Genomic DNA, 26,341 nt, shown 5'->3' with positions numbered 1-26,341 from the left:
CGAGCGCCTCCTCTCGTGTGCTCTCGTACCGTCTTACATGAGCCCTCCCAGTGCACCTCGTGCCTGCCGCCACCCTTGTACTGCACTCTTGCATGCCTATGTCTCAACTGACTTGTTCCCCGGCACCTTTCGCCCACAGTTCATGCATAGCGTGATTTGGTTCAGTGTGTTTGTGGATTTCTTCGTATCATGTGTGCTTAAGTAGTAACTTATTAGAAGACTGTACATATCGCCAACCATGAAATTTAAAGTGCGCTGTTTCTGGAGTACGACATTCGAGCAGCGTTTAAACTTTGCCCGAAGCCAGCTGCCGAAACCCCAGACTGCCCAGAGTCACGTAGAATAGCCCCTGAGTCGCCATTTCCCGGACGTTCTCGGCAGCGCTGAAGCGCTGACACCGGCCGCGGGTCATGATTAGAAGATGCCAATCTGGGACACAAAAAAGACCCACGTTACTTAGCATCAGAGTTACGACTCCCATATTGTTCCATTACGAGTGAGTGACGCTAGACTATTTAGACCCATTCCATTCACAAAGCAATGGCAAGACCTGTGCCAGGATAGGACACAGCAATTCTGCTACTGCCTCAGGCTTTTCTTTTGTCCCGGCGGACTAAATACTCTTTGTTTTCATGCTTGGAAACGATTGAAGCCGAAGCTATGTTAGGTTTGACGAGCCCCTGTGTCGCAGGAGTTACATGATCTGGATCCATAAATGAGTAGCATCGCTAAGGTGCTTCCCCCCGACCATGCAGCATGCCATCGATACTTAGACGATCTCGTCGTCGTGAGTTAACTCTCACAAAGTCATTCACGGGCGCGATTCAGGAAAAGGTTCACCCTCTGCAGTAAGTCTACCCTTCCACGTGTCATCACTGACGTCTCCCTGACTATATAGCCTGGCCAGGCGCTTTCCAGAGTTAATATCCTGCAGTTCATTAATCGTCGATCGCCCCGATTTTTGCCCTTCCTCACCATCACCTTCAATTGCGAAATCCCCAGACTTCGCTCGCCCTTCTCTAACATTTTCTATATACCGTAGTCCGATCTCCAACCTCCAACATCATCCCATTCACACCCTCCCTCCCGAGCTTCTCATTCGTATCTTTGAGCTGGGCTCGTTTGATGATGCCCTATTTCTTATCGTCATCTCCCACGTCTGTCACCCATGGAGGATGCTTGCTTTACACACGCATACCCTCTGGCGGCGCTTGTCGTTTTGTTCTCATGGATTGCGTTTGTGGAGGGAGCGCATATCCCGCGCCCGTGGGTGTTCCCTCGACGTTGCAATCACACCTCCGCAGCACCATATTCCCGATATGGGCGCGTTAGCCCTGCAGCTGCATCTTCTTGTCCCACACATATCCAGAGCCCGCTCATTTGAGCTGCGGTTTTCAAGTTACTCGCCGTTCTTATGGAACACTGCTCTCGGCCCTATATGTTGTCAAGAGCAATGGGACGATGATATGGGCAGACATACTTTTACTCCATCGGTGCACGCGCTGCAATTGGAGAAACTCACTCTGTGTTATCCAGAGAATGACGACACGAAGGAGTTTACTCTTTTCGCAGGCGTTGCGCCTCAGTTGCAGAACGTCACGCTTGATGGCATTCGCCTGACCTGGCTGCCAGAGCTTTATGGGCGCCTCACATATCTCGACTATACTCATCACGGATTCACAACTGGGCCAACCGCTGTGGATGAGGTTCTAGGAATGATTCGAGTTTCATGCGCACTACGCGAGCTTCGCATATGCTTTAGGAGAAGAGTGCTGGATGGAGAAGTTTTATATCTATCTCACGATAACGTTCCTGCAGGACAGACTCACCTTTTGCAGCTTGAGCGGCTCGTTCTTGCCGTCGACGAATCGGATATCGACATACCTCCTGAGCTTACATCGCTCTTGTCCCGCCTTTCTGTGCCCAACCTTCGCGAATTACATCTGGTTGATCTTCGCTTTCAGCCTACTAACAGACGCTGGTGGATGCCAGCGTCATTTCTTGGACTCAGAGACGCTCTGAGCCTTTTTCAAGTCACGATACCATCCAGCATCAAGGTTCTGGCGATAGCGGGTCGCTGGACAGATCATTCCTCCATTCCTGCCCTTGCGAAACACTTCAGAGAACTTGACGATTTGGAAGTGGATGGTGTTGAGAAGGATCTTGTTCTATGTAATACCTCAGTGAGATTTGCCACTGCATGACGAAGCGTGGATATAATGAGCAATATACCTTTGCCCCGACTTTGCCCCCCTTGTCTGCAGACCAGTTCTTTCGCACCAGTAGACGGGGTCCCACATTCCTTGCAAGATCCACCCGTGAGTCAAGTTAAATACCTGTTTGATTTCTGCAGCAATGGACACATCTTCCTGATTGGGATTTACGCGCTCTCGTTATCAACACGCCTAAATTTGTCTTATCTGGATCGCCTAATGCAACTGGAGACTACCGTGGGCCGTTCATTTCGCCATTCTTCATGAAACCCTCGTGTCAGCCGCGGCTGAAACTATGTTCGGCCGACCCAACATGGTCCGAATGCATATCACCAAAAAGGTTAATAACTTACGTCCCTCACCAACATGTGTTGTCAAAGGATCAATCGACGTAACGTGCTAGTGGATGACTATCCGTAGGGACGGACTTTGAAAAATATTTGCAAAAGATAAGCTGCACATGGGTGTGTACTTTGTCGGAATGACGAAAGCTGTCTTCCCTAAGTCTGACTAGGGGAGACTAGTGACTAGCCCCGGATCTATGGGGTAAGCCAATCCGGGGATGGCGCCATTGCCACTGCCAGGAATACAATAGTTGCATTTCCGGCGGGACTTGTTCTTGACTTTCCGTGGAGTTATCGGTGAGGGGTGGGCGCCTGGGCGGCGGCCCGAATACTTTTTGTTAGACATTTTAAGATGAGTCCCCAAGTACAGGGACGGCGCAATGGTATAGCTCAACAAATGGTAAAGAAACATGGTGATGTTATTACTGAACGTACAATTGGATTGATGGCGAATTTGAGAAATCTATGAAGCCACGGACCCCTGCGTGGCAAAACTGGCGCGGCACAATGGCCAATAACACTAGGAGCAGTGACTATCAGCAGCTATCGTCGTGCTCTGGCGTTAGTCACTCGGTAGCTCCAGACCGTCAATTTCATGTAGTCTGGACTCTGGAAGAGGCACCCCAGATCTAACATTGTTTTGCAAATTCTACTCAAATGAACAGCGGTATCGTGGCTCCGCTTCCTTAACTGGTCTTTTTTATTCTATTCCATCCTATTCTGGAGCCCACGGATAGTCACCCAGTCTCGGTTTGACTAATCGTCTATTCAACTAGTGGGCCGCATGGTCACTCGAGGTGTTAATTATCCCACCATGTGTTGCCCCTTCGATGATCCGATGTAACCTGCAGGTATCGCTACGGCAAATCATCCGCTCATTTTCAACCACTTACATCCGCACACGTACCATAGCACACCTATATTTTACATCACCGGATGCTACATTGGTATATAGTCGAGGAACCCGTTGCATTCCGCTTCACCGATCCTTTCCAATCAAACTGAGGTGAGACTCTTATATATGCATTCCACACTCGATCAGACTTACTAGCCTCCACACAGTAGCCTCTCATTGTTCTCTCACAGGTACTTACTGCAGTACTAAGATCCTTCCGCACAAACTGAGTCTGTTTTTAATCACTCGCAGCCTCTTTTTGTTGCTCGTATCACCATGTCTTCCCCAGATAGTTATACGCTGAAGAATCTCTACGACCTCAATGGCCTGATTGCTCTAGTGACCGGTGGCGGCACAGGCATCGGCCTTAACATTGCACGTGGCCTCGCTGCTAATGGGGCCAAGGTATACATCACCGGCCGAAGAAAGGATGTCCTTGATGGCGTAGTTGCGGAGTGGAATGCAGCTAAGGGTGACGACATGGGACTTATGATCGCGTGAGACCATCGTTTCTTCTCGTTTCGTGCAGGCTGATCAAGCACAATACACAGGCAAGAGATGGATGTAACGAAAAAGGAGAGCATCAAAGCTGGTGTGACAAGAATATCTCAAACAGAGGGAAAACTACACATTCTCGTGAACAAGTATGTTATCTACTCTCCCTATTTATCGTGACTCATCATGATCGGACAAAGTGCTGGCCAATCTGGTCCTGTCTCTGATGAATTTAATCAACCATCGACTACTGCTCAAAAGGAGGCCGGACCAACCAGTGAATACCTCTTCAACAATGAATCGTTTGAGGAATGGGGTTCCCTTTTCGCAATTAACACCTCTTCGATCTACTTTGTGACTATTGCGTTTTTGGATTTGCTCGACAAGGGCTCCAAGGATATCGGTAAAAAGGGTTCTCTTCAAGCGTCATCAATATCACAAGTATCAGCGGGCTCATAAAGGTCGCACAAAGACACGTGAGCAAAGTCACGGTCGCGTTCGTTGATCATCACTGACTTTGGTGGACAAGTTCTGTTACAACAGCTCGAAAGCTGCTGGGTCTCACCTTACCAGGATGCTTTCGACGGAATTTGCTCTGAAAGGAATCAATGTTCGAGTGAACGCTATCGCACCAGGCGTGTATGAAAGCGAGATGACACACGACACAATTACAGGGCAAGAAGCAACTGATTCGGTTGGTATGCCAGTTGTGCCTGTACCAGCGAGAAGGGCGGGAACGTGAGTGAAACTTGATTCGTGAGCCAGGGCGTTTACTGACGGGAGAATGCAACAGCGCTGCCGAGATGGCAGGCACTGCCGTTTACCTTGCATCGCCTGCTGCGGCATATATGAATGGGCAGGAATTGGTTATCGATGGTGGGTACTTGGCTGTGAATCCTTCCAGAGTGTAGTATGCTGTGGGCCGGCGTTGCCTCATGGTCTTGCTAAGCTGTTGTCGTGTATAATTGTTCTCCCCGACTTGTCGTGTACAATAGGTATGGTCCTGTAGCAGGCGAACAGGCATAGATCTAAATGTAGTATATTGGGCATTTGCAATGGGTACTCTTCGAGGTTTTTGTTGTCTACATTTTGAACATCTGTGCATGCGCTTGACTTGGCTCAGCAAGGTAATCTGCATTTTCCGGAGTCCGGACCATTACGTTCCTTCTTTATTTCGTTGCAGTGGCGAAGCGCTCAACAGCTTTATTGTCAGCTACGGAGCAAAGGACACAAGTATCGCACCGATGTGCCGATCCTGAACAAAGTCAATGATTGAATGCAGCTATCCGACCTTGAAAAAGGATTCCATATCTTATAGAGTTCCATCACCACCGTGACTGATACACTCGGGAGTCAGTCATAGAGGAGGTGCCAACTGAGTTGGTAGTGTATAAAACTGTGTCAGACCTCACACACTTGGCCCTCTGCAGCCAGCCGTTTCTAGATCTCGGTTCATCATGGTGATAGACCGAGTCTAACCGTCGATCGTGATCATAGAAGCAGGAACAGATAGTCAATTGACCACCCGAAAGGACGATTGATATACCAGATACTGGTAACATTCCTGAAGCATGAAAGATACTTGCACTGGTCCATCGACGATTATTGTGATCACGGTAGTGCACTTGTCCCTGCAGCCAAGCCAAGCCAAGCTCATCAATGAATTCACGAGTCCTTGGCAATTGCTGTAAATACACTGCAGTTTCAATTTATACACCGCTTCACTGATTCGGATGGACCTCGGAGTTGACGCGTCGACGTTCAACGTTCGCCGGTGCACCGATTGCCCCCAATGGCGGTGCGCGGAGGTCCTGCCAGTGGTGGTAGCTAAAATGTTGGTCCGTCCGTGACTCCGTGCGGCCAAATAATGATCGAATTAGTATTACGTCAACAATAAATTATTAATTTATGAGCGTCTGTTCGCGTCAAGGCTTCAGCTACATAGCACGCAGTTGACTTTGAGTTGCTGTACACAGTGAGCGCTGACCTCGAGGCTGCACCTGGTGATAGCACTCAAGTCTTCGATACCAATCGTCTCCATATAGGCGTATCGGGTTTCTGGCTGGCTTTCTTTAGCTATTAGCGTCAACTCCACAATTTCCAATCATATCATACGCGATTGAGCAACCGGTGGAGTCGTTATTGCAGACTGTAAAAACCCGTTCACCTTCTGCATACCGCGACTTCCCAATGCCATCTGTAAACTCGGTCAACGCTGGACTCAGCGCCAGCCATGCACAAGACGCAAAAGAGAACTCTGCAGATTCGTCTGGACACGGCAAACATGATGATGAGACCGGGAGCGTTGACTCACGGTCTTCGATAGACCAACGCATGAACCGCGTTGAATCACCAGTCCCAATGTCCCCTCCCGGATCTCCGCTCAGGACACCGAGGGCTACACTCCCTGACACGCCCTCAAGCCGTACAGGTCCACCACGCTCCTTGTCATTCAGCTTCTCCCACCCGAGCTCTTCATCCGTCCCGCGTCAAACTCTTAGCATTGGCCAGCAGGAGTACACCGATATTTTTGAAAATGATTTGGGAGATCGTGGCAAAACCTCGTTTCAAATTAATTCAAGTTCGTCAAGCTTCCGGGGTGCGTTTGAGCTTAACTCTCCTCTGGGAAAACCGACCACAGATAAGAAGGGCAAAGCAAGAGAGAGCAGTATGTTCAACCAATTCCAGGATTCACCGTTAGAGGACAGGTCGAATTCGATGTTTCCGGAACCTTCTAACACAATAATTGAAGAGGAAGAAGAGAAGATAGAGAGGAAACCCATGTCTCGCCACCAAACAATAGGACCTATTCGCAAGCCCACCGACCCTCCCCCTGGGGATCTCCAGCGCTCTCAATCTCACCCTCCCCGAGCAGACTCCAAAAAGCCAGGATCATCCGCAAGATGGGGCAAATTACGTGGTCTCCTACCTAATGTCATTCGCACTGGGCAACCTGTTTCACACTCCGTGGTCACCTCAAACGAGGTGAATATCACGGACGAACTCATTACGGGCGGTCTGTCCACATTGATGCTGCGTTTGTGGTTCGAACGCGACGAAAGGGGGCACCGGCGCATCCCTATCCTCCTCCATCGTCTGCGCATACGGATTAGTGACAGTCTACATCCCATGCAATCGCATAAAGCTGTGTTTCGTATCGAGTGTGAATATGCCAATGGCGCAGTGCGTTGGGTGGTCTACAGGCAGCTTCGTGATTTCTTTTCCCTGCATGCCCATTACACTGTGTCCAACGCGTTTCGCACTCGAAAGGATGTATTGCCAGAGTTTCCTCGAACTAGTAAGAGTTGTACATTTGTCGATGTTCAGAAGTATTAAGCTGTTGTACAGGTCTTCCCTACTTTAAATTCTTGAAGAAGGAATCCAGCGGGCGTCACGTCAAACAAACTGACTTTGCTCGTTTGCAACGAGAAGCGCTGGAGGAATATTTGATTACACTTATCCGCGCCGTTGTTCGTTTGTCCTCCTATGCCTTAATTACCCTTCACGAACACCTTTCTAGATGTTCCACCCAACCGCAAACCGACTCGCAGGCTTTCTAGAGATGAGTGCATTATTCATCACTCGTGCTCTGTCTGGCAGCGCACAATATAAGGCTGGATTCCTGCGCATTCACACAGAAGGCAATGGGGCCGGGTTTGGACGAAAATCAGCACGGTGGCGAGAGCGGAAGGAGGCTCGGTGGTGTGCCATTCGTGAGAGCTATATCGTGGTCGTGGAGGACCCAGGAGAGGCAAGCCAAGCGCCATTTCAATGACAATTCTGCTACTAATGAACATGACTTAGGTTGTAATTTGGGACTGTGTTCCTCTTCGATACGAGTTTTAAGATCATTCGGCCCACACGATACTATCGTAAGGGTCTGCACCTCTTGCACTCAGAACCGGAGGACCGTGAATTTCTTGTTGGCCTCAACAAGGCGGAGCAGCAGCCGCACCCACAGACTCAGACGGAATACCCACAGGCCGAGGTCGACTGTCTCTCTGCAATGGATAGTATCAAAAGTCGCCTTTCGCGGGCCTTTCGAATCGCTAATAGGTCGTCGCCAAATATTACAGCCACTACGGGTGGTGAGGTGCAGGGTAATGGGGATGTTACTACGGAAACAGGGCACAGGAGGACAGAGTCAGTCAGTTCTGGCAGCTCCGCAGTATCATCTCGTCCTGTGACACCGATGTTGGACCCGTCTACGCATGTGAATCCTCTGAAGAGTAGTGGTACCGCGGAGGGCAGGGAGACACAGGGGGAGACAAACGAACAGGATAAGAGGAAAAAGAAGAAACAGGATGATGTCTCAAAGCACACGTTCTATGTCGAGAATTCGCAGATGCGGTTGAAGTTGTTCGCAAGAAATGAGGTCAGTTCCTCACATCGGGTGACTATACATTACTGACGAGGGATACCCCGGGCTTAGCGTCAAATGTTGCAATGGATTACTGCCCTGGAAAAAGCCGCTGCTACGACCCCTTTCATCGCAAAAAATAACCGCTTCGACAGTTTTGCTCCAGTGCGATTGAACGTCGCTGCTCAGTGGCTTGTTGATGGGGTTCGTGTCTCCTTTTTTCTATATGATCTGACGTTGACCACAAGGACCAGCGCGACTACATGTGGAATTTGTCCCGGGCTATCCTCATGGCGAAAGAGACTATCTATATTCATGACTGGTGGCTATCCCCTGGTATGTCCATAGCTCATCATGGTAGTCACGTTATTTATGTAATACAGAGCTGCAACTGAGGCGTCCCAATAAACCCAGGTATCGCTTGGATCACCTCCTTGAGAGGAAGGCCAAGGAAGGCGTCAAGATCCACATAATTCTATAGTAAGAGCCTTTCGAATGAGGATATCTAGTATTGTTGATCTGCTTCCAGTCAGGAGGTTTCGAACCGAACTACCCCCACGGATAGCAAGTAAGAACTGACAAACGCGCGTAGATCTTGTAGACTCACCGTACCATAAAGCTATGCGAAGCAACGCCTCATGTCGCTGCACCCAAACATCATGGTTCAACGTTCACCTTCACACTTCCAAACTGGTACATTCTACTGGGCACACGTAAGGGTTCTTCACGCAAGAACGCGGTTACCAATGACATGCTTTTAACAGCATGAGAAGCTCTGCGTTATTGACGAGACTATCGTATTCATGGGAGGGATTGACCTATGTTTCGGAAGGTGTGAAGTCAATTCAGACGTCGACCAGCATTCATCACTGAACAACTTTAAAGATGGGATACGCCACAGCACGTCATCATCGATGACGTGGAGCTATCTACAGACAAGACCGAAATCTGGCCAGGTACGTTTTAACCATGTGGTTTGGGAATTGGCTGACCATGCAACACAGGCAAAGACTACAGTAATCCGCGGGTTCTTGATTTTCATGCGCTAAATAAACCCTTTGAGGACATGTATGACAGGGCGAAGGTGCCCCGGATGCCTTGGTACGATGATCTGTGCTTCAGGGAATATTGACATTCATAACTCTTCCCCGAAGGCATGATGTAGGCATGCAAGTCGTAGGCCAGCCTGCTCGTGATGTCGCTCGACACTTTGTTGAAAGGTTTGTCCTCAAATTCATTCGCGAAAAACACATCGTTGAACTACCGAACCACAGATGGAATTATTTGCTTCGGTTGAAAGTGTGTTTGCCGCTTGATAGATCTCTTGCCTTTGCTTAATTCATACCAGAACCATTCTCGAACCATGCCTTTCCTGCTACCTCCGCCGGAGTTTAAACCAGGAGAGCTTGTCGCAATGGGTCTGACAGGCACATGCGAGATGCAAATTTGCAGATCAGCCGGCCCTTGGTCGCTCGGTACTTCCAATCGAATTGAGCATTCGATTCAAAATGCATACCTGAAAGGTCAGGCGTCATGGCTTACGCAGGAGGTGTTACTAACACAGTCATTTAGCCATCGAGATGTCGGAGCACTTTGTGTACATTGAGAATCAATTCTTCATAACCTCGTGAGTATTCGCTGCTCTGCTACCACTGCTTGCTGATTTGTCTCGTAGGACCGTCGTGAATGATGTCAAGATTGAGAACCGGATTGGCGATGCGTTGGTAGATCGGATCACCCGTGCACATCGCGACGGCACTCCATGGAAATGTTGCATTGTCATTCCCCTCCTCCCTGGGTTCCCCTTTTCCATTGATCACAGCGACGCCAGCGCAGTTAGTTGGGGAAAAATGTTTTCTGAAATCTTACTGAATTAACATATTAGGTTCGAATCATTGTCGAGTGTCAGAACCGCACTATCTACCGTGGGCCCAATTCGTTGTTTTCCCGACTTCGTAAAGAGGGTATAGATGTGCGTGCTTGATTTTGCCATTTGGAAACCGCCGTGTTTACCCTCGTATGATTAGCCTGAAAATTATATCTCCGTGTTTTCGCTGAGAAACTGGGCTAAAATGCGAAACGGTGTATTGACTACGGAGATGGTAAGTGCCTATGCTGCTGTGCTTTCCAACCCGCTGACCATGCTATAGTTATATATTCATGGCAAGGTATAATGCCGATTTAATTCTTGAAGCTGAATACTCAGATCCATCGATCTCATTAGGTTTGTATTGTGGATGATCGTCTGGCAATCATTGGCAGCGCAAACATCAATGAGCGTTCTCAACGTGGCGATCGAGATTCGGAAATTGCTGCAGTCATCCGAGATACAGACCTGATTGACGGGTACGACTTTCTCGGTCTCGCCTCGCAATTCTCTGATAGCTGTGGTACAACAGGACGATGGCAGGAAAACCGTTCAGGGTCGGGCGATTTGCGCACACCTTGCGAATGCGGTTGATGCGAGAGCATGTTGGTGTGGATGTTGACGCCATGGTTGAACATGAGCCTATGCCCCATGAGGATATTGAACCTGACTATGAACAAGAGCGGGACCCAGAATCGGAGCAAGAGCCTGGTGGTCGCGATGTTACTCAAGCCAAGCATATGACTCCCATGCGTGATATGCTCCACACCGCAGGCGAAGGTATCAAACAAAGTTCGTGTTCACCAGTCTCGAAGACTTGAAATACTAACCTTTTGGTTAAGCTGGCAACGCAGCTGGTGACGCAGCCGCTTTGAGTGCTTCCCACCACCTTAAGAAACCTATTGTGAAGGTGGAACTCCATGAACTAAACACTCTGGAGGAGGAGTGTATGACGTATAACCATGAAGGCAAGACGGAGCCGGGGCTCGCCAGCGCGATAGTCCCAACTGTGGAAGAGGCAGTTGTTAAAGATCACCTGCTTCCAGTTTCACAGGCTCAGAACCCTCCTTTGAAGTACAAGCTCGAACATGGACTGGGCGAAAACTCTGACACCGTCGAGAAGCGCACGGCTGATGGGGAAACATACAGTGTTCCGGCGCTTGCGTCAAGGAATCCACAGACCGATGACAAACTACCCCACCTGGAGTCAGGAGCCAATGACCCGGACGAGCTTGAAAAGACTGCTCCGGGAACAAGGGCCCTGCTCAGGAAGCATCCCGCTAGCAAAGTCGGCAATAAAACGTGGGGTGTATTGAACCCCCCTCCCCATGTAGATCCAGAGGGTTTTGAGGACCCGATTTCTGATGCATTTTGGAATAATGTCTGGAACGCCTGCGCTACACATAATGTATGTTATCTTTGCGTAGGAGTGGTGGATGTACTGATTCTTTTCGCAGACTGAGATTTATCGCAAAGTTTTCCACGCTATCCCTGATGACCTCATTGCGACGTGGAAGCAATACAAAGAATTCATTGTTCACCACGAACGCTTCTCTAAGCTGGTTCGTGAATCTTCTCTTTGCTATACCCCTCTCAAATACTCTTATCTCATAGGCAACGAGTGGTCATTCATCCCGCCCAGTATCACAAGTACCCTCAGAGACAGCGTGCGAAGACGGACCATATCAAAAGGGAGGCTTGGCGGATGCTGCTGAGGAGAGCCGTGAGACCTTTCATACCAACGATGGGAGCGACGGCGCCCCCTCCAGAGGTTCCCACCCCCTAGACAAGGACACTCGTAGCAGAAAACCTGTGAATGGGATAGAGCCTTTTACCAAGCAGGAGCGAGATGAAATGGAGGAGTTGTTGAAAGATGTCCGTGGGCACCTTGGTGAGTGCCATCCATTCCCCCCATCCATCGGCTCCTCTCATATCCCCGAAGTTGTGTATCCCTCGCGATTCTTGGAAGGAGAGGATATTGCAGGGAACTTCATGTTCAATGCAGATAGGTGTGTTGCATCACATATGTATCTTTCATGCTATTCACGGTTGCCAGGATGCTACCTCTCCCGATCTATGCCTGAACTTTCTCCGCACCATCATTTCACGGACTCATTTCGCATAAATACTAATCGACAATGTATACGTATTACGTGCACTCCCGACATATACTTTCGAGGTTCTCTTATTTTTTCTTTTATTTTAAGCTGTCTCCATGTCGAAGACCAGCTTGTCTGGAAGTTCTTCCGCTATGTGATTTAGTCTATTGACAATATTAACACACGCACCTTCAAGGTACGGACTGGAGAGGGTCCGGTAATCAGTATGAGCCTGATGGGGGCGGAATTCATCCAGTTTCTCTTTGTTCTCGAACACAAAAATTGCCCCTAGAGCATGTCGGACAGCAAGTCACAAGCTTTTTGCGAAATAGCCCACCCATGTCATAGCCGTGGTCAAGGGGGTTGAGGACCTTTTCTCCGGCGATAACGCTCTGAAGCGCGGATATTCTCGACGGAAGTTCCTTGATAAGTTCCTTCACATACTCTCGTTGCTCGGGGGTTGCCTCCGACTTGAACTTGTACAGGACTATGCTGTGTCAATCCAGAGCGAGGCGAGGGGGCCGATGGAAAGTTACCTATATTGTAGATGGTCATGATGGACTCAGATGAAACCACCCGGGAAGTGGACGGTCGCTCGAAACCTTGGACGTGTGTTACGATAATTTGAAAGCGTGAGCATTCTCTATTTAAGTGCGATGGGTATACAGTGTATGATAGCTGATTGGGTGACTGAGTGTGAAGATATGTCTTGTCAGGGCGCAAGTACCCGAGTGACAAAAATACCTGTCTACATAGAAATCAAAGTCGCAACTCAAAGGCGAGGATTATCAATTTCCTCGTGTTCACATTCATGATGTTTGCAGTGGATTTAGCCATCTACACAAGTACTTAGTACGGCATGATATCAAGCTAAGTAGTTTCCCCTCTAAGCTGTCTCGATATCAAAAATGAGTTTGATCTGCCCCTTATTCAGTTAAAGAAATATTTGAACAACAACAAAACCTACCTTCGATATAAGGTGCTGAGAACGCCTGGTAATCAAGATGCGCCTTGTGTGGGCGATACTCGTTCAACTTGGCTACGCTCTCAAATAGAAAAATAACCCCTAAAGCAGTCTTATCAACCATCCGGTTTGCAGATATGGTGAGAAATGCCGTACCAGCATCATAGCCATGTCCAAGGGCATTGTACACTGTTTCGCCAGTGATGAGGCTCTGGATTGCGGGTATCTGCGATCCAAGGGCACTGGCAGAGTCCTTCACGCTCTGTCGTTGTTCAGGGGTTGCCTCAGGCTTAAACTTGTATAAGACTGTGCCATATGTTAGATCATTTGAAGTTGGGCTCGAGAGAGAGAGAGACTCTACCTATATGGTGAATCGTCATAATGAACTGGAAGGGAGGAAGAAAGGATGTCCGAGTCCAGTCACATGAATGTTGTATTTAACTAAAGTAGTACGGTGCGAACGCTATTTATAGTATGCAACGGAGTGATCAAACCGGCAAGAGGCCGAAGTTGGTTGAGGGCGGGAACAATTCAGAGATGACGATCACCACGAAACTTGTTGACTAAGGAACTTGTGTCCCAGGACGACAACTGACCGGTACTGACCGCCAGCACTGCAGTCACTCACCAATCGATAGCGCGCATCGTGACTCCCGAGATGACAATGGAATACCACATACATAGTAGAAGGAAGATTGCCGTTCCTTCTGCATCGCGCGCGGAGGACAGTAACAAGCGCAGCATCAACTCGCCAGCCTAGGCGCTGTTTGAGCCCGTAATGATCTGCAAGGGAAGGGATCTCTGATGAACTGTGCCGCGACAAGTCCTACATTCACACTGAAATCATTCGGCGTCAATCCATGACGTGCCGGGCGCATGGACACGCCAGGGCCCAAGTAGTGATAACACTTATGTACATAGAAAAAGGGTCGCGATCCGAATGTGATTCTTAACGTAGGCCTTTAGCCATCACCTGCATGAGCAGTGCAACATCCTATCAAACTAGTTTCCCCTCTAGGCGGCTGTCTCCGAGTCGATATCAAAAATGAGTATACCTGTACCCAACCATTCAATCAAATCGATCTTCAAAAAAAAACAAGATATACCTTCGGTCAAAGGCCTCGCTAACCCCTGATAATCAAGATGCGCCTTGTGTGAGCGATACTCATTCAACTTGGCTACGTTCTCGAATAGAAAAATGACCCCTGAGGCGCAATCATATCAACCACCTACGAATATTTCAGATGACGAGAAATGACATACCTTCGTCATAGCCATGTCCGAGGGGGTTGAACACTGTTTCACCAGTGACAAGGCTTTGGATTGCAGGTATCTGCGATGGAAGGGCGCTGATACAGTTCCTCACGTTCTGTCTTTGTTCTGGGGTCACCTCGGGCTTGAACGTGAACAGTACTGCTGTGCGTTAGAATCAAGCTGATTTGAATGCTTCAAAGGAGGGTTTACCTATGTGATGAATCGTCATGATGGATTGAAAGGGGTGAGAGGGAGTGATATCTGAGCCCAGTCACTTGATGTCTATTTAAGTAAACGTCGGACTGAAACTGAAACCGAAACTGAGACTGACGAATGACTATATAATCGCATGCGAGGGCGATGCACGAGGTTCATAGAGACAGAATAGTGATCAATCGATTAAGGATCTTCTCAAACGACAACGGACTGCCACCATCATGATACTGTGCGCGGCCGTGCTAGTGTCAAGGCACTGGGCTGACCTAACAAAATTCAAATCAACATCACCGCTATACTTATATAGAGCGAAAGCACTGCAAAAGCTCACCACTGGCATGCAAGCATTAGTCACCGTCGTTCCCATAGTCATCATAGCTGAAAACGGGTATTTGTAAGAGAAGGACATCTTCGTTTTCGCAATTGTTTCTGTTCTGGTGTCATTTCGGGCTAAAATTCACAAAGAACTGCGGCAGGCGTGGGGGTGCGGTTGTGGACCATTCCAGGGGACTGCCGCGAGCGCCATTAGTAATCCCGGAGGCTATTGATGATTTCAACTCGAACTCGACTAGCAGGGCTGCCAACCCTCGATCATACAAATCTCATGCTTTCAAGTCACAATATTAACATCCAGTTAAACTCCAAAGTCCTCATTGCTCAAGTAGCAGTGAAATGGGCGACTCAACTTTGCAAATGTAAGAGTTGTGTCATGAGTCAATGACACTTCAGACAGGACCTGGATGCAGTCTGAGTCTGGAAGAGACCAGGTGAATGCCGATTACTCTGCCGTGGACCACTGAGCGACACCTTTTGCCAGTGGTCCCAAGCAAGAGCACATTATGCGACCTAGAAGGAACAATAACCCTGCTGTGGACTACCGAGTGACAGCTTTTGGTCCCACTGTGCGTTTCCACCGCTGTGAATGATGCCACAGTGGACATTGTTTATGAGATGAGTATTAAAGGGCTCCTGCAAACCAACTTTACATCAGTTACTCACCCATCATGGAACCTGCTACTCAACTTTCATTTCCGTTTGGTGACCTTCCAGTCGAGCTGGCCCTCCTCATCCTTAAACATGCGGCACAACCCAGTTTTTCCCAGACTGAACCATACAAATCTAAAAACCCATATTCATTCGCCCTCGCTCTCTGTCTTGTCTCTAAAGAGGTCAGGAAAATGGTGCTGCCCGAAATTCTTCACACCGTGTTGCTCCCGCAATTACACAATGTGACAGCGTTCGCGGATGCTCTACGTATGCAGCAGGCATACGCTCAGCAAGACCATCAATTTAAATTCGACTACACGAAGTACGTGCGCAGGATGTGGATGGGCCAGTTTCGCGGCTCTCTCCGAGGACTTTCGCTCGACGGATTTGGACCAATGCAACCTGGGCCGGACCTCAGTCCCCTGGCCCCCGTCTTGTTGGCTGCACCATCTATTGCAGTCGACTTTGAGAATCTGAACCTTCTGTCGGGCTGCCTTTTCCATGCCGGGAAATCCCGCGCGAACAACCACGAAGGTTCTCCAGCTCTGGACGGCCCAAAAACTTTGATGGTAACCGGTTCTGAGTCCATGACTCGCCAATGGTCGTCCTACACCAAGACCGTCCATGGAGCGGCTTTCCTCGCTTCCATATCTCACGTCATTTCCATCACACATACAATACCTGATAGCACTCGGCACACGCGTGGCCTCTGCCACTGTGGCAATGGATCAAAAATCTACCACAAGCTGCCTGATTGGATGGCGCGTGCTCCGCTCAGCAGTCTCCAGACCTTTTCATTGCCCATTCCGCATAGCGCACACCCGCTTGTTGAATGCGAGCTTAGCGGCAAGGACATGAAAGTAGAGCTTTTGACGTTCTCTGTTTCCAAACTGTCGTCGCCCCCACGCACACTTAGGGGAATGAGGATGATTCAGCAAGTGACGCGTTCTCCATCGAATCATGGTCCTTTGGCGGTGTCCAATCCTTCTTGTATCCTTTGTCAAGATTGGCTGAAAGCTTGGGCCTGTGGATTGGGAAGCTGACGAGTAGTGTTATGAGATACATATGCTTGCTCGGCGCTAGTGGTTTCCTGCTGCTTGTACGCTTCTGCGGCACTTAGAAAGTGTTACACACGATAAGAGTTGACTTGGAGAATAAGCTTAGGTTTCGAACGAAGAGAACTGTCCGAACTAAATCTATTCGGGAGGGGGAAGGATCAACTACTTCTATCAGTAGTTAACGAACGGTTGAAATACTGCAGAGTCAGGAACACTAAAGAATATATGAGAAGGAATGAAACTATGGAGAAATGATGCCTTGTTGTGATAGAGGCTTTTAGGAACGCTACAACTTCCCCCTTATTCGGACATGGTCGAGACTAGATTGTTGCCTATCAACTACTTACATACAGATTTTGTATTTGAAACACCTTTTATCGGTTGATTATAAGTTAGAATACTTTCCCTTCGCAATGATAGGACACAAGTCGTAACGGTCGGAGGTCATGTTGGAATTGCTTGAAGAACGAAGTGTTCTGCTGGTATAAAACTATAACATTAACCAGCACCAGCACCGTAGATCAATACAGAACATAAAACATGTAAACGCGAAGATACTTCACTACACAATCATCAAACTAAGTACAGTCATGTTCTCGTGGAAAGCTTTTAGAACGTGTCGCTACTCAAGAAGCTCGAGAGAACTCTCGATAGAGGTTGGAATCAAGTAAAATGTTCGCAGATGCCTCAGAGGTTTTAAGAACAAGCGGCGAACTATATGCTATCCGGCGTCCCAATTGCGCCGTAAATGCTGCTCGACTCATTTCCGACGTTTTGATGGGTGTGGGCTGTCGCTATTGATTTGAAGTTCATCCAACTTGCGCTTTCTGGATGTGCGAACATGGAATACAGCGGTGTCGGGTCCCGCAGAAGAGACGGGTGGCAGGGATGGTGCAAGAGGCGAAGTAGGAGGATGCCGCAAGATTGGTTTCATTGGGCAAGTATCAGTAGGAACGGGTTCCGTGTGTAGGGCCACAAGGAGCTGTTCTGTGGGAAGAGTAGTTGTGGGAGTTGACGGTCCGCTCATCATTCCAGTGGTGGATGCGTGCGAAGCTTCTGTTGTCGAGTGTCGGATATCGGGACCGATGGCTGACAACCCTTCATCAGGCTGCGCGTTAACGATGAGCACGAGAGAATTACAAGGGGTGTCATAAGATGAAACAAAACGAATCTGAAACAAGCCTATATCAGCTTTTTGAGTGGGTAACTCGTTGGGAAAATGCATACCTTTGCAAGTTTCTGCCCCTTTGATAAAATATCAAGGCAAGACCGCAGACCCTTCAAACACCACTGACGTTCGAGCCAGGAAAGGAGGTGACAATTCCAGAAAGCATGAAATATACGGTTGAGCGTGTCATCCCATGGATTTGGAGTACGCGACAGATGAACAACCCAGTTTTGACATGCGTACTTGAAAGCGTCGGAAGCTGATTGACTCCGTTCCTGTGCCTCGTTTGCAAAAGTTGTAAACGCATTCATAGCACGGATGATTTCTCTGTCAGGAACTTCGGACAATGCAGAGGTGAAATGATTCTGGGGCATCAACGCCAGGAACATCGGAAACATCAAGAAATCCGGCAAACTTTTGAACTGCTGGACTACTTGGAAGGTCGGTAGTAAAGGCAATTCTGGGACAACGATATACTCGCTGATTGCTTCCAACGTACTTGAGAATTCTTCCATAGTCACCCAGACAGACGCCGCAGGAGTGGATTGCCACGCTTGGCCATCGGGCGTCTGCAGCCAATCTCGCCCGCCTGGGGTCCAAAGCCAGTCTCGCCCGCCCGGGGTCTTGAGCCAGTCTAGCCCTCCCTGTGTCCCGAGCCAGTCTCTTCCTCCCTTGGTTTGCATCCAGTCTCGCCCACCTGGGGTCTGCATCCAGTCTTGCATGCCCCGGGTCTGCGACCAGTCTTTCCCTCCCTGTGTCCCGAGCCAGTCTCTCCCTCCCTTGGTTTGCATCCAGACTCGTCCACCTGAGGTCTGCATCCAGTCTTGCATGCCCTGGGTCTGCGACCAGTCTTTCCCTCCCTGTGTCCCGAGCCAGTCTCTCCCTCCCTTGGTTTGCATCCAGACTCGTCCACCTGGGGTCTGCATCCAGTCTTGCATGCCCTGGGTCTGCGACCAGTCTTTCCCTCCCTGTGTCCCGAGCCAGTCTCTCCCTCCCTCGGTTTGCATCCAGTCTCGTCCACCTGGGGTCTGCATCCAGTCTTGCATGCCCCGGGTCTGCGACCAGTCTTTCCCTCCCTGGGTCCCGAGCCAGTCTCTCCCTCCTTCGGTTTGCATCCAGTCTCGTCCACCTGGGGTCTGCATCCAGTCTTGCATGCCCCAGGTCTGCGACCAGTCTTTCCCTCCCTGTGTCCCGAGCCAGTCTCTCCCTCCCTTGGTTTGCATCCAGTCTCGTCCACCTGGGGTCTGCATCCAGTCCTTGCATGCCCCAGGTCTGCGACCAGTTCTTCCCTCCCTGTGTCCCGAGCCAGTCTCTCCCTCCCTCGGTTTGCATCCAGTCTCGCCCACCTGGGGTCTGCAGCCAGTCCTGTACACTCGGGTTGTAGCCAGTCTTCCTCCCTGGTCCGAGCCAGTCTCTCCTCCCTTGGTTGTATCCAGTCTCGCCCACTGGGGTCGCAGCCAATTTCCCTCCCTGGGTCCCGAGCCAGTTTCGTCCTAAACCGGTCTGGAGCCAGTCTCTACCTCTCTGGGTCTGGAGCCATTCTAGTGTACCTTCGGTCTGCAGCCAGTATCGTCCTGCCTGTGCCTGCAGCCAGTTATATCCTGCATGGATCTGTGACGAGTCTTCCCCTGCCTCAGGCTGGGTCTGCAGCGAGTCTCGTCCTGCCTCAGGCTGGGTCTGCTGCGAGCCTACTTCTAACTCAGGCTGGGCCTGCAGTGAGTCTCGTCCTGCCTCAGGCTGGGTCTGCTGCGAGTCTACTTCTACCTCAGGCTGGGTCTGCAGCGAGTCTCGTCCTGCCTCAGGCTGGGTCTGCTGCGAGTCTAGTTCTACCTCAGGCTGGGTCTGCAGCAAGTCTACTTCTACCTCAGCCTGGGCGTGCAGTGAATCTCGTCCTGCCTCAGGTTGGGCCTGCAGCAAGTCTCGTTCTCCCTGTGTCGGCAGCCAGTATGTTTCTCCCAGTGACAGCAGCAAGTTTAGTTCTTCCAGTATCTGCAGGAAGTCTTCCTGGATCTGCAGCCAATCTCGTCCTGCCTGAGTCTGCAGCCAATCTCGTCCTCCCTGAGTTTGCAACCAGTCTTGTTCTCCAAGGGTCTGCAGCCAATCTTGTCCTCCCTGGGTCTGCAACCAGTCTCGTCCTCCCGGAGTCTGCAACCAGTCTCGTCCTCCCTGGGTCCGCAGCCAATCTCGTCCGCCCTGAGTCTGCAACCAGTCTCGTCCTGCCTGGACCTGCAGCCAGTCTCGTCCTGCCTGGACCTGCAGCCAGTCTCGTCCTGCCTGGATCTGCAGCCAACCCCGTCCTCCCGGGGTTTGCAGCCAATCTTGTCCTCCCTGAGTCTGCAACCAGTCTCTCCCATTTTGGGTCTGCAGCCAGGCCCACCCGTCCACGGTCTCTAGGAAAGATTGTACATCTGACTTGTGATCACCCCGAAGCCATAGCATGCCAATAAGAACAGACAGTGGCTCTGGTGGCTGAACGAGGAAGGATAATGAGTCTTTTAATCTATGGGGGTCTTCAGCTTGCATGGCTCGGTTCTGCTTCTTCAGTGCTGAGAGCTCATCCAAGAGGGCCGTACTTTCTGGAATCTCTTTCATCATCAAGCGAAGAGAGGAATCAGCGAGTAGGGAGTGGGCTGGTGACGTATTATGCGCGTCAGGGAGGCTGCAGTTTGAGGGGTCGGAAACGTAGTCGCGAACGGATGAGTGATATATATTCACGGGAAGTGTGTTGTCAGTAGGAATATCCATGACAGACCGTAACTGTATCAGAGTTTTCTCGGCATCATAGCCCTGACCGGGGCCAAGCAATTTCGAGATTTGTGACAGCGGTAGAGGGTCCGCAAGTGCAGCGACAATAGACAAGTGCAGGTATGCCCGCTTGGGGTTGGCACACGTGGAGAGGATACAGTCGTATAACTTGTACACGTCCGTTCCCGCTAGTAGCTCGCTCGTCAGCTCAAGCATCAGTTGTAACCGATCACGGGGATCCTTGTTTTCATCGTCGGTAATAAACTTCACCATTGTAGACGCCACAATAAAACGTCTGCCAGCGCGGCTCGCCAACTGTGCAAGTTGATTCCTCGATGGCTGCGGGAAGTCGGGATGGCGATTTCCTAGCTCTCTGAAAGAATGCCGCAAGAAAATATAAATGTCATTATCGACATCGGCGCCGTCTAGCGAAATAATGGTCCCAATGCCCTCCCCAGAAGTTTTCACTGGTATTTCGCACACAAACGAGCGCACCGCGTCGTTCTGAAAGATTTTGCTAATATGCGATTCCGAGCGACTTGTGAGCAGAATGTGGGTCACGGGAAGATCAGGGTCACGAAGAGCCTGTGCAAGGGAAATGATGAGATCGACAAGCTCGGGTTCGGATGTGCATTCATCAAGCGCATCGATAACAAACGTCAAAGGCGCACACCCGCGCAGTCTGGAACGAAGCCACCGAAGAGGTTGGAGAAAGAGAGCCTCCATCTGGTCACAGAGAGGCGTGTCGGGGTCTAGTAGAGCGGGATCGTCGCGGATGACTCTGTTCACATCCTTTCGAATGTTTGGAAAATTGTTGGCAAGCTGGTAGACAAGCGTTGCAAAAAAATATCCAGTCGTGCAGCGTTTGGTGTGCTTTCGCGAGAAAAAGAACGTTCCCGCTAACCGCTTTTCGACATTCGTCTGCTGTGTCACTTTTAGACCTCTCATCTTTTCAGCTACTGTGAACGCAACGGCAGACTTTCCGACTCCAGCCGTACCATGCAGCCAAATGAGTTGGTTCTTCTCTGGGTCGTCCAGTAATTCATGGATGTATTTGAGGAGATCAATCCGGGTCCCTTCCAAACATTTCGGGTGGGGCTGACGTTCAGGGGAGTTATATTGAGCACCCTTAACAATCACTTGGGACAACCTGGCCCATGTTCCTTCAAACGATGGAAGGACTGTCAATGAGGTCAGAGGGTGAGAGAGGGATAAGAGATATAGTACATGATGCTGACATCGATCGTCACTCATTAACGAAGGCTGTGATATGAGTGTGATGGAATGGACTAATTGAAGGTACTAGTTGGGTTCAAAGGTGCGGTTAGAAATTATTTGGGCGATAGTCATCTCTGACTCAAGGGACGACATACGAAGATTTGAATCCCTGCTCGTAAGTTGAGACAAGACTTCGGTTGCGAAACGATCAAGCTTTCGAGTGATGAAGAGTGTGAAGCTTGATTGATATTAGATGGATGAGTAAATACTTCAATCTATGGAAGACTCGCGGAACGGTTGTGGAATTCAGTTGAAGGATAAGTAGGCGCCTGTCTGGTTGCTGTACATGCCGGCACGTTGGGTATCAGGGACTAGAGTCTAAGGCACACACCCCAAGCACACATGGCCGGCAGCAGCTCTATTAGTGCTGGGGAAGCACGGAAGACAGTACTGTAGAACGTTGGTAAAGGATCTAAATTTATCTTTCTGGATGCCTGCTCATGTGTCCTAGTCAGCAGCCTCATTCATCATCACATGTTTCACGCAATTCATGTTCGATTGATATTGTTCATATCGATACAATTGAAGGGGACTGTAACTTCAATTGAAGGGGTGTTGTTGTAGCAGGCTCGAGCGGCTGAGCCTGTGCATGTTGTCCAAAAATTAGCTGCAGATGTTCGCAGCGGAGTTTAAATTTGCTTCGTGCAATTGCATGCCGCCTCCCTACCAAGGCTAAACTCAACGACACGGTCTCAAGCCTCAAATTGACTTTATTTCTACGCTAACCCGACAGGGCTATTTTGTCTTTTTTCCCAGTGAATGTTACAATATTCAAAGAACACAGTCGGGCCTCCTGATAGTAGTGCGTCCCAGTCTTCTTTTCTCTCATTTCGATTTAGATCTGATTCTAAGTATAATCCACCGGTAGTAGGTGGTGTAGAGCGGACCCCGAATACTTGGTAGCTTCCTGATTTTGGTTTGTCGCAGAAAAGAGCCAGCGGTTGAACCTAGTTCGTGCGCTGAGTGCCAAGTGGTCCCGTCAACCGTCGTGAGCGCATTGAATTCCAGGGACTTATCATACATAGCTTGTCACCTCCGCATACAAAATAAGCATATATACAGTCCCCGCGCCTAAACTTGCTTTCCCATCGACCGTGATCCGAGTCCTGGGCCAGTAAATTATTGCACAGCGTTTCGGAACATATTGCGAAAATGTTATGAACATTCAACAAGAACATCCCCCATCGCCGTTTCACGCACACGAGTTATCAATTTCAACTGAATCGGTCTACACTCAGGAAAGAGGTGTCGTGTTTTTAGGCAAGCAAAGTCCCCCACTCACGGGACTTGGCATGTTTAATTGAGAGGATAGTCAGACAACGTAGTACAATTTGAAAGGTGTCCTCCATGGGGTCGAAGATAGGCATACACACTTCAAATTTACAATGAGTCAATGAGCACATAGAATGATCAGTTGGACCAACTTACCATTGGTTCAGGGCCAGGGCCATTCTGGGTACTTTGCCCTCGTTCTCATCCATCCCTGGGCCTGAATGTCTCTATGTCCCTGCGATCAAGCTGGAGGGTCTTCCCTACCTTTCGATCGCAAAGGTCCTTCTCGCCAGTCCGACAACAAAAGATAGGAAATGGCATGAGCTCCCGAATGTCATTCGCGGCTCGATGGCCCCGAGTTTGATTATCCTCATGAGGCCCAATCAGGAGGCAACCCGGCTTTTCCTCAAAGAAGTCGAACGATGTTGACATGTCTGGTCCAGCAATCACACATGAGACCTGCTCAAGATGGGACAGCTTATCATGGAACTCCTGGAAGAGAAGTCGAGCCCATACGCGTGCGTCTTCTCGCTCTCCCTCCATCCAGAATGTCAGCCTTTTCAAACTCGGTGTGCTTGCCAGTATGAGATGTACATCATATTCCCAATCCCAAATTCTGAGTCCCCCAATTGTAAATGGGCGCTGTGTGGCAGTTAATACAATAAAAATGTGTTTTGCTGACCCCAGTAGCAAAACCCGTCAGTGTGATTTCCTCGACATGCTTTGGAAGTAGTGCGCGAGGCTCGTGTAGTACTGACAAGGGCCAAATCGTGAGATCAAGTCCCACATGCCTGACAGGCACCGTGGAGTGGCTGACAATATCATCGAGACCCCATTTCGAGGACTGAAAATGTGCATGGTAGCTCTTGAACCGCACAGTTTGAACCGGGCGCCCAGGGACAAGGACGCGTAAAAAAGAGAGGGAAGCAGAGATTTCTGTTAGATGTGGCAGAGATGTGGGAGAAAGTATTTCCGGGAGCTCGAAGAAAGTATCTTGATCTAGTATTGGATCGCCAATAATAGCAAGATCACGGATGTTATCCTGCTTGTTTAAGAAGGATAGCAATTGGCGGTCGACATCATAGGTGCAATGAAAAACGAGAAGTTTGGCGTCACAGTGTCGAAGGACAGATGAGTAGTGCTTTGGGAATGAATAAGCTTGAGTGTCGAGAGGGAGGTCATATTTTTGAGGGCTAATGTGAAATTATCCAGGTGCACCTCAGGACCTTTATACCCTGTAATAGTTGGATATGTAAAGATGAATGATTTGACTTTCTCTGCAAGATGGGGACGCTCTGCAAGGGTAGTGCAGACATCAGACTTGTCGACCGTGATGGACTCATACAGAGAGTCAACTACTGCATGATGGAAGCCAATGCACACCCGGCACAGTGCAGCTAGGTCATTCAAGGAAAATTCAAGGACTTCGGTGAAAGAAAAAACAACGAGCCACAGCTCAACAGGTAAGTTATTGGTCGCCATGATTGATAAATGATTCACGCTCGCAATATTAATATTATATATAGTTATGCTCCATCTGGCTCCACTCGGAACTTACGGATTATATAATCATTGCATCATTACAGTTACCACACCACCGATCATCATCACATCTGGTCTACCCTCCCTTGCATTCCCTATGAGCGGTTCATATCATATTGCTTGTAACTACTAGTACAAAATACGAATACAACAGAGCTAATTCACACCACGACACCTACGAGCATCTCCGGTAAGAACCAGTTTTCACTGGGAACAGATTTAGCAAAGGTTCGCAGCGGGGTTTAAATTTGCTCTTGCTCAGCTGCTCGTGCAATTGCATATCGCCTCCCTAAACTCAACGACACGGCCTCGAGCGATAAATTGACTCTATTTCTACGGTAATACGACAGGGCTATTTTGTCTTTTTTTCAGTGAATGTTGATACAATATTCAAAGAACACAGTCGGGCTTCCTGATAGTAGTGCGTCTCAGTTTTCTTTTCTCTCATTTTGATTTTGATCTGATTCTTATTATAGTATTGTATAATTCACCAGATATCAACGTTATCAACCACGGATTATGATCCACAGAGTATCTAGCTGTAGGCATGACCAAAATTCATGCATCGGCTGCACTATTACTTTGTGGCGGGTTTTGCATCGCATTCAGGTTCCATGCTCACCCCTTTTTGTTACCCTTTGATCATACGAATATCACGCTTTCAATAACATTCAGTTAAGCTCCAAAGTCCTCCCCGCTCAAGTAGCAGTGCTTAACTCGGAAAATGTAAGAGTTGTGTTCCGAGTCGATGACGTTGACAGAACCTGGATGCACGCCGAATCTGGAAGAACCCAGGTAGATGCCATATGTGCATGATAACTGTAATCCAGAAGTACTTTGTAACCTACACGGACTAATAACTCTGCTGTGGACTACCAAGCGACATCTTGTGGTCCCAAGCAAGAGCACATTCATTATGCGACCTGGAGGGAACAATAACTCCGCTGTGGACTACCGCGTGACATCTTTTGGTCCCACTATGCACACAATGTGTTTTCACTGCTGTGGATGACGCCGCGGTGGACATTGTTGATGAGGTGAGTATTAAAGGGCTCCTGCAAACCAACTTTACATTAGTTACTCGCCCATCATTACTCGCCCATCATGGATCCTGCTACTCAACTTTCATTTCCGTTTGGTGACCTTCCAGTCGAGCTGGCCCTCCTCATCCTTAAACATGCGGCGCAACCCAGTTTTTCCCAAACTGAACCATACAAATCTAAAAACCCATATTCATTCGCCCTCGCTCTCTGTCTTCTCTCTAAAGATGTCAGGAAAACAGTGCTGCCCGAAATTCTTCACACCGTGTTACTCCCGCAAATCCACAACGTGACAGCGTTCGTGGACACTCTACGTATGCAGCAGGCATACGCTCAGCAAGATCATCAATTTAAATTCGACTACACGAAGTACATACGCAGGATGTGGTTGGGACGGTTTAATGGCTCTCTCCCAGGACCTTCTCTCCCAGGACTTTATCCCAACGCATTTGGACCAATGCCGCCTGGACCGGACCTCAGCTTCCCGGCCCCAGTCCTGCTGGCTGCACCTTCCATCGCAGTGGACTTTGAGAATGTGGGCCTT

General features: G+C 49.2%; 6 protein-coding genes across 6 annotated transcripts; 4 read left to right on the top strand and 2 right to left on the bottom strand.

Moving 5' to 3' along the window:
* The first annotated feature begins 484 nt into the window (after positions 1-484).
* Positions 485-2,350, top strand: DFJ58DRAFT_761122 (uncharacterized protein). Its single transcript, XM_041388467.1, has 2 exons — positions 485-848; positions 908-2,350. The coding sequence occupies exons 1-2, from the start codon at positions 757-759 to the stop codon at positions 2,202-2,204; spliced, it is 1,389 nt and encodes a 462-aa protein (XP_041249468.1). The 5' UTR covers positions 485-756; the 3' UTR covers positions 2,205-2,350.
* Positions 2,351-3,728: 1,378 nt separating this feature from the next.
* On the top strand, positions 3,729-4,858 carry DFJ58DRAFT_713625 (uncharacterized protein; the record flags this gene model as incomplete). The annotated part of the gene is made up of 6 exons (XM_041383937.1): positions 3,729-3,949; positions 4,004-4,096; positions 4,148-4,312; positions 4,372-4,423; positions 4,477-4,685; positions 4,741-4,858. The coding sequence occupies 6 exons, from the start codon at positions 3,729-3,731 to the stop codon at positions 4,856-4,858; spliced, it is 858 nt and encodes a 285-aa protein (XP_041249467.1).
* A 1,279-nt stretch (positions 4,859-6,137) lies between these two features.
* On the top strand, positions 6,138-12,258 carry DFJ58DRAFT_836911 (phospholipase D; the record flags this gene model as incomplete). The annotated part of the gene is made up of 27 exons (XM_041392322.1): positions 6,138-7,245; positions 7,296-7,417; positions 7,468-7,649; positions 7,788-8,322; positions 8,380-8,511; positions 8,556-8,643; positions 8,691-8,787; positions 8,837-8,875; positions 8,927-9,020; positions 9,072-9,139; positions 9,193-9,263; positions 9,312-9,408; positions 9,462-9,527; positions 9,582-9,606; positions 9,656-9,830; positions 9,880-9,934; positions 9,983-10,142; positions 10,193-10,279; positions 10,335-10,409; positions 10,458-10,475; positions 10,532-10,653; positions 10,707-10,966; positions 11,017-11,582; positions 11,632-11,736; positions 11,789-12,065; positions 12,117-12,183; positions 12,231-12,258. The coding sequence occupies 27 exons, from the start codon at positions 6,138-6,140 to the stop codon at positions 12,256-12,258; spliced, it is 4,719 nt and encodes a 1,572-aa protein (XP_041249466.1).
* Positions 12,259-12,914: 656 nt separating this feature from the next.
* Positions 12,915-13,662, bottom strand: DFJ58DRAFT_761107 (stress responsive A/B barrel domain-containing protein). The gene is made up of 5 exons (XM_041388466.1): positions 13,599-13,662; positions 13,394-13,543; positions 13,241-13,339; positions 13,218-13,219; positions 12,915-13,189 (listed from the first exon to the last, which is right to left on the bottom strand). Exons 1-5 carry the CDS (start codon positions 13,615-13,617, stop codon positions 13,160-13,162), a joined length of 300 nt encoding a protein of 99 aa, XP_041249465.1. The 5' UTR covers positions 13,618-13,662; the 3' UTR covers positions 12,915-13,159.
* A 1,877-nt stretch (positions 13,663-15,539) lies between these two features.
* Positions 15,540-16,824, top strand: DFJ58DRAFT_435597 (uncharacterized protein). Its single transcript, XM_041380395.1, has 2 exons — positions 15,540-15,609; positions 15,672-16,824. The coding sequence occupies exon 2, from the start codon at positions 15,712-15,714 to the stop codon at positions 16,735-16,737; it is 1,026 nt and encodes a 341-aa protein (XP_041249464.1). The 5' UTR covers positions 15,540-15,609; positions 15,672-15,711; the 3' UTR covers positions 16,738-16,824.
* A 6,361-nt stretch (positions 16,825-23,185) lies between these two features.
* On the bottom strand, positions 23,186-24,697 carry DFJ58DRAFT_910646 (uncharacterized protein; the record flags this gene model as incomplete). The annotated part of the gene is made up of 4 exons (XM_041395196.1): positions 23,186-23,315; positions 23,372-23,857; positions 23,898-24,408; positions 24,450-24,697. The coding sequence occupies 3 exons, from the start codon at positions 24,695-24,697 to the stop codon at positions 23,417-23,419; spliced, it is 1,200 nt and encodes a 399-aa protein (XP_041249463.1). The 3' UTR covers positions 23,186-23,315; positions 23,372-23,416.
* Positions 24,698-26,341: the final 1,644 nt, after the last annotated feature.

Source organism: Suillus subalutaceus (assembly GCF_016647625.1).
Source record: "Suillus subalutaceus strain FC151 chromosome Unknown DFJ58scaffold_7, whole genome shotgun sequence".
Taxonomy (NCBI): domain Eukaryota; kingdom Fungi; phylum Basidiomycota; class Agaricomycetes; order Boletales; family Suillaceae; genus Suillus; species Suillus subalutaceus.
Note: the sequence above shows the minus strand (reverse complement) of the source record. Positions and strands in the feature narration are given on the sequence as shown.

What these genes read in the sequence shown, in the direction of transcription:
- DFJ58DRAFT_761122 (XM_041388467.1), top strand. Translation starts at nt 757, where the DNA reads ATGCCATCGATACTTAGACGATCTCGTCGTCGTGAGTTAACTCTCACA. An exon ending in GAAAAGGTTCACCCTCTGCA is followed by an intron (nt 849 to 907) that starts GTAAGTCTACCC and finishes TAGCCTGGCCAG; the next exon opens with GCGCTTTCCAGAGTTAATAT.
- DFJ58DRAFT_761107 (XM_041388466.1), bottom strand. An exon ending in TGGACATGGCTATGATGCTG is followed by an intron (nt 13,340 to 13,393) that starts GTACGGCATTTC and finishes AGACTGCTTTAG; the next exon opens with GGGTTATTTTTCTATTTGAG.
- DFJ58DRAFT_435597 (XM_041380395.1), top strand. Translation starts at nt 15,712, where the DNA reads ATGGAACCTGCTACTCAACTTTCATTTCCGTTTGGTGACCTTCCAGTC.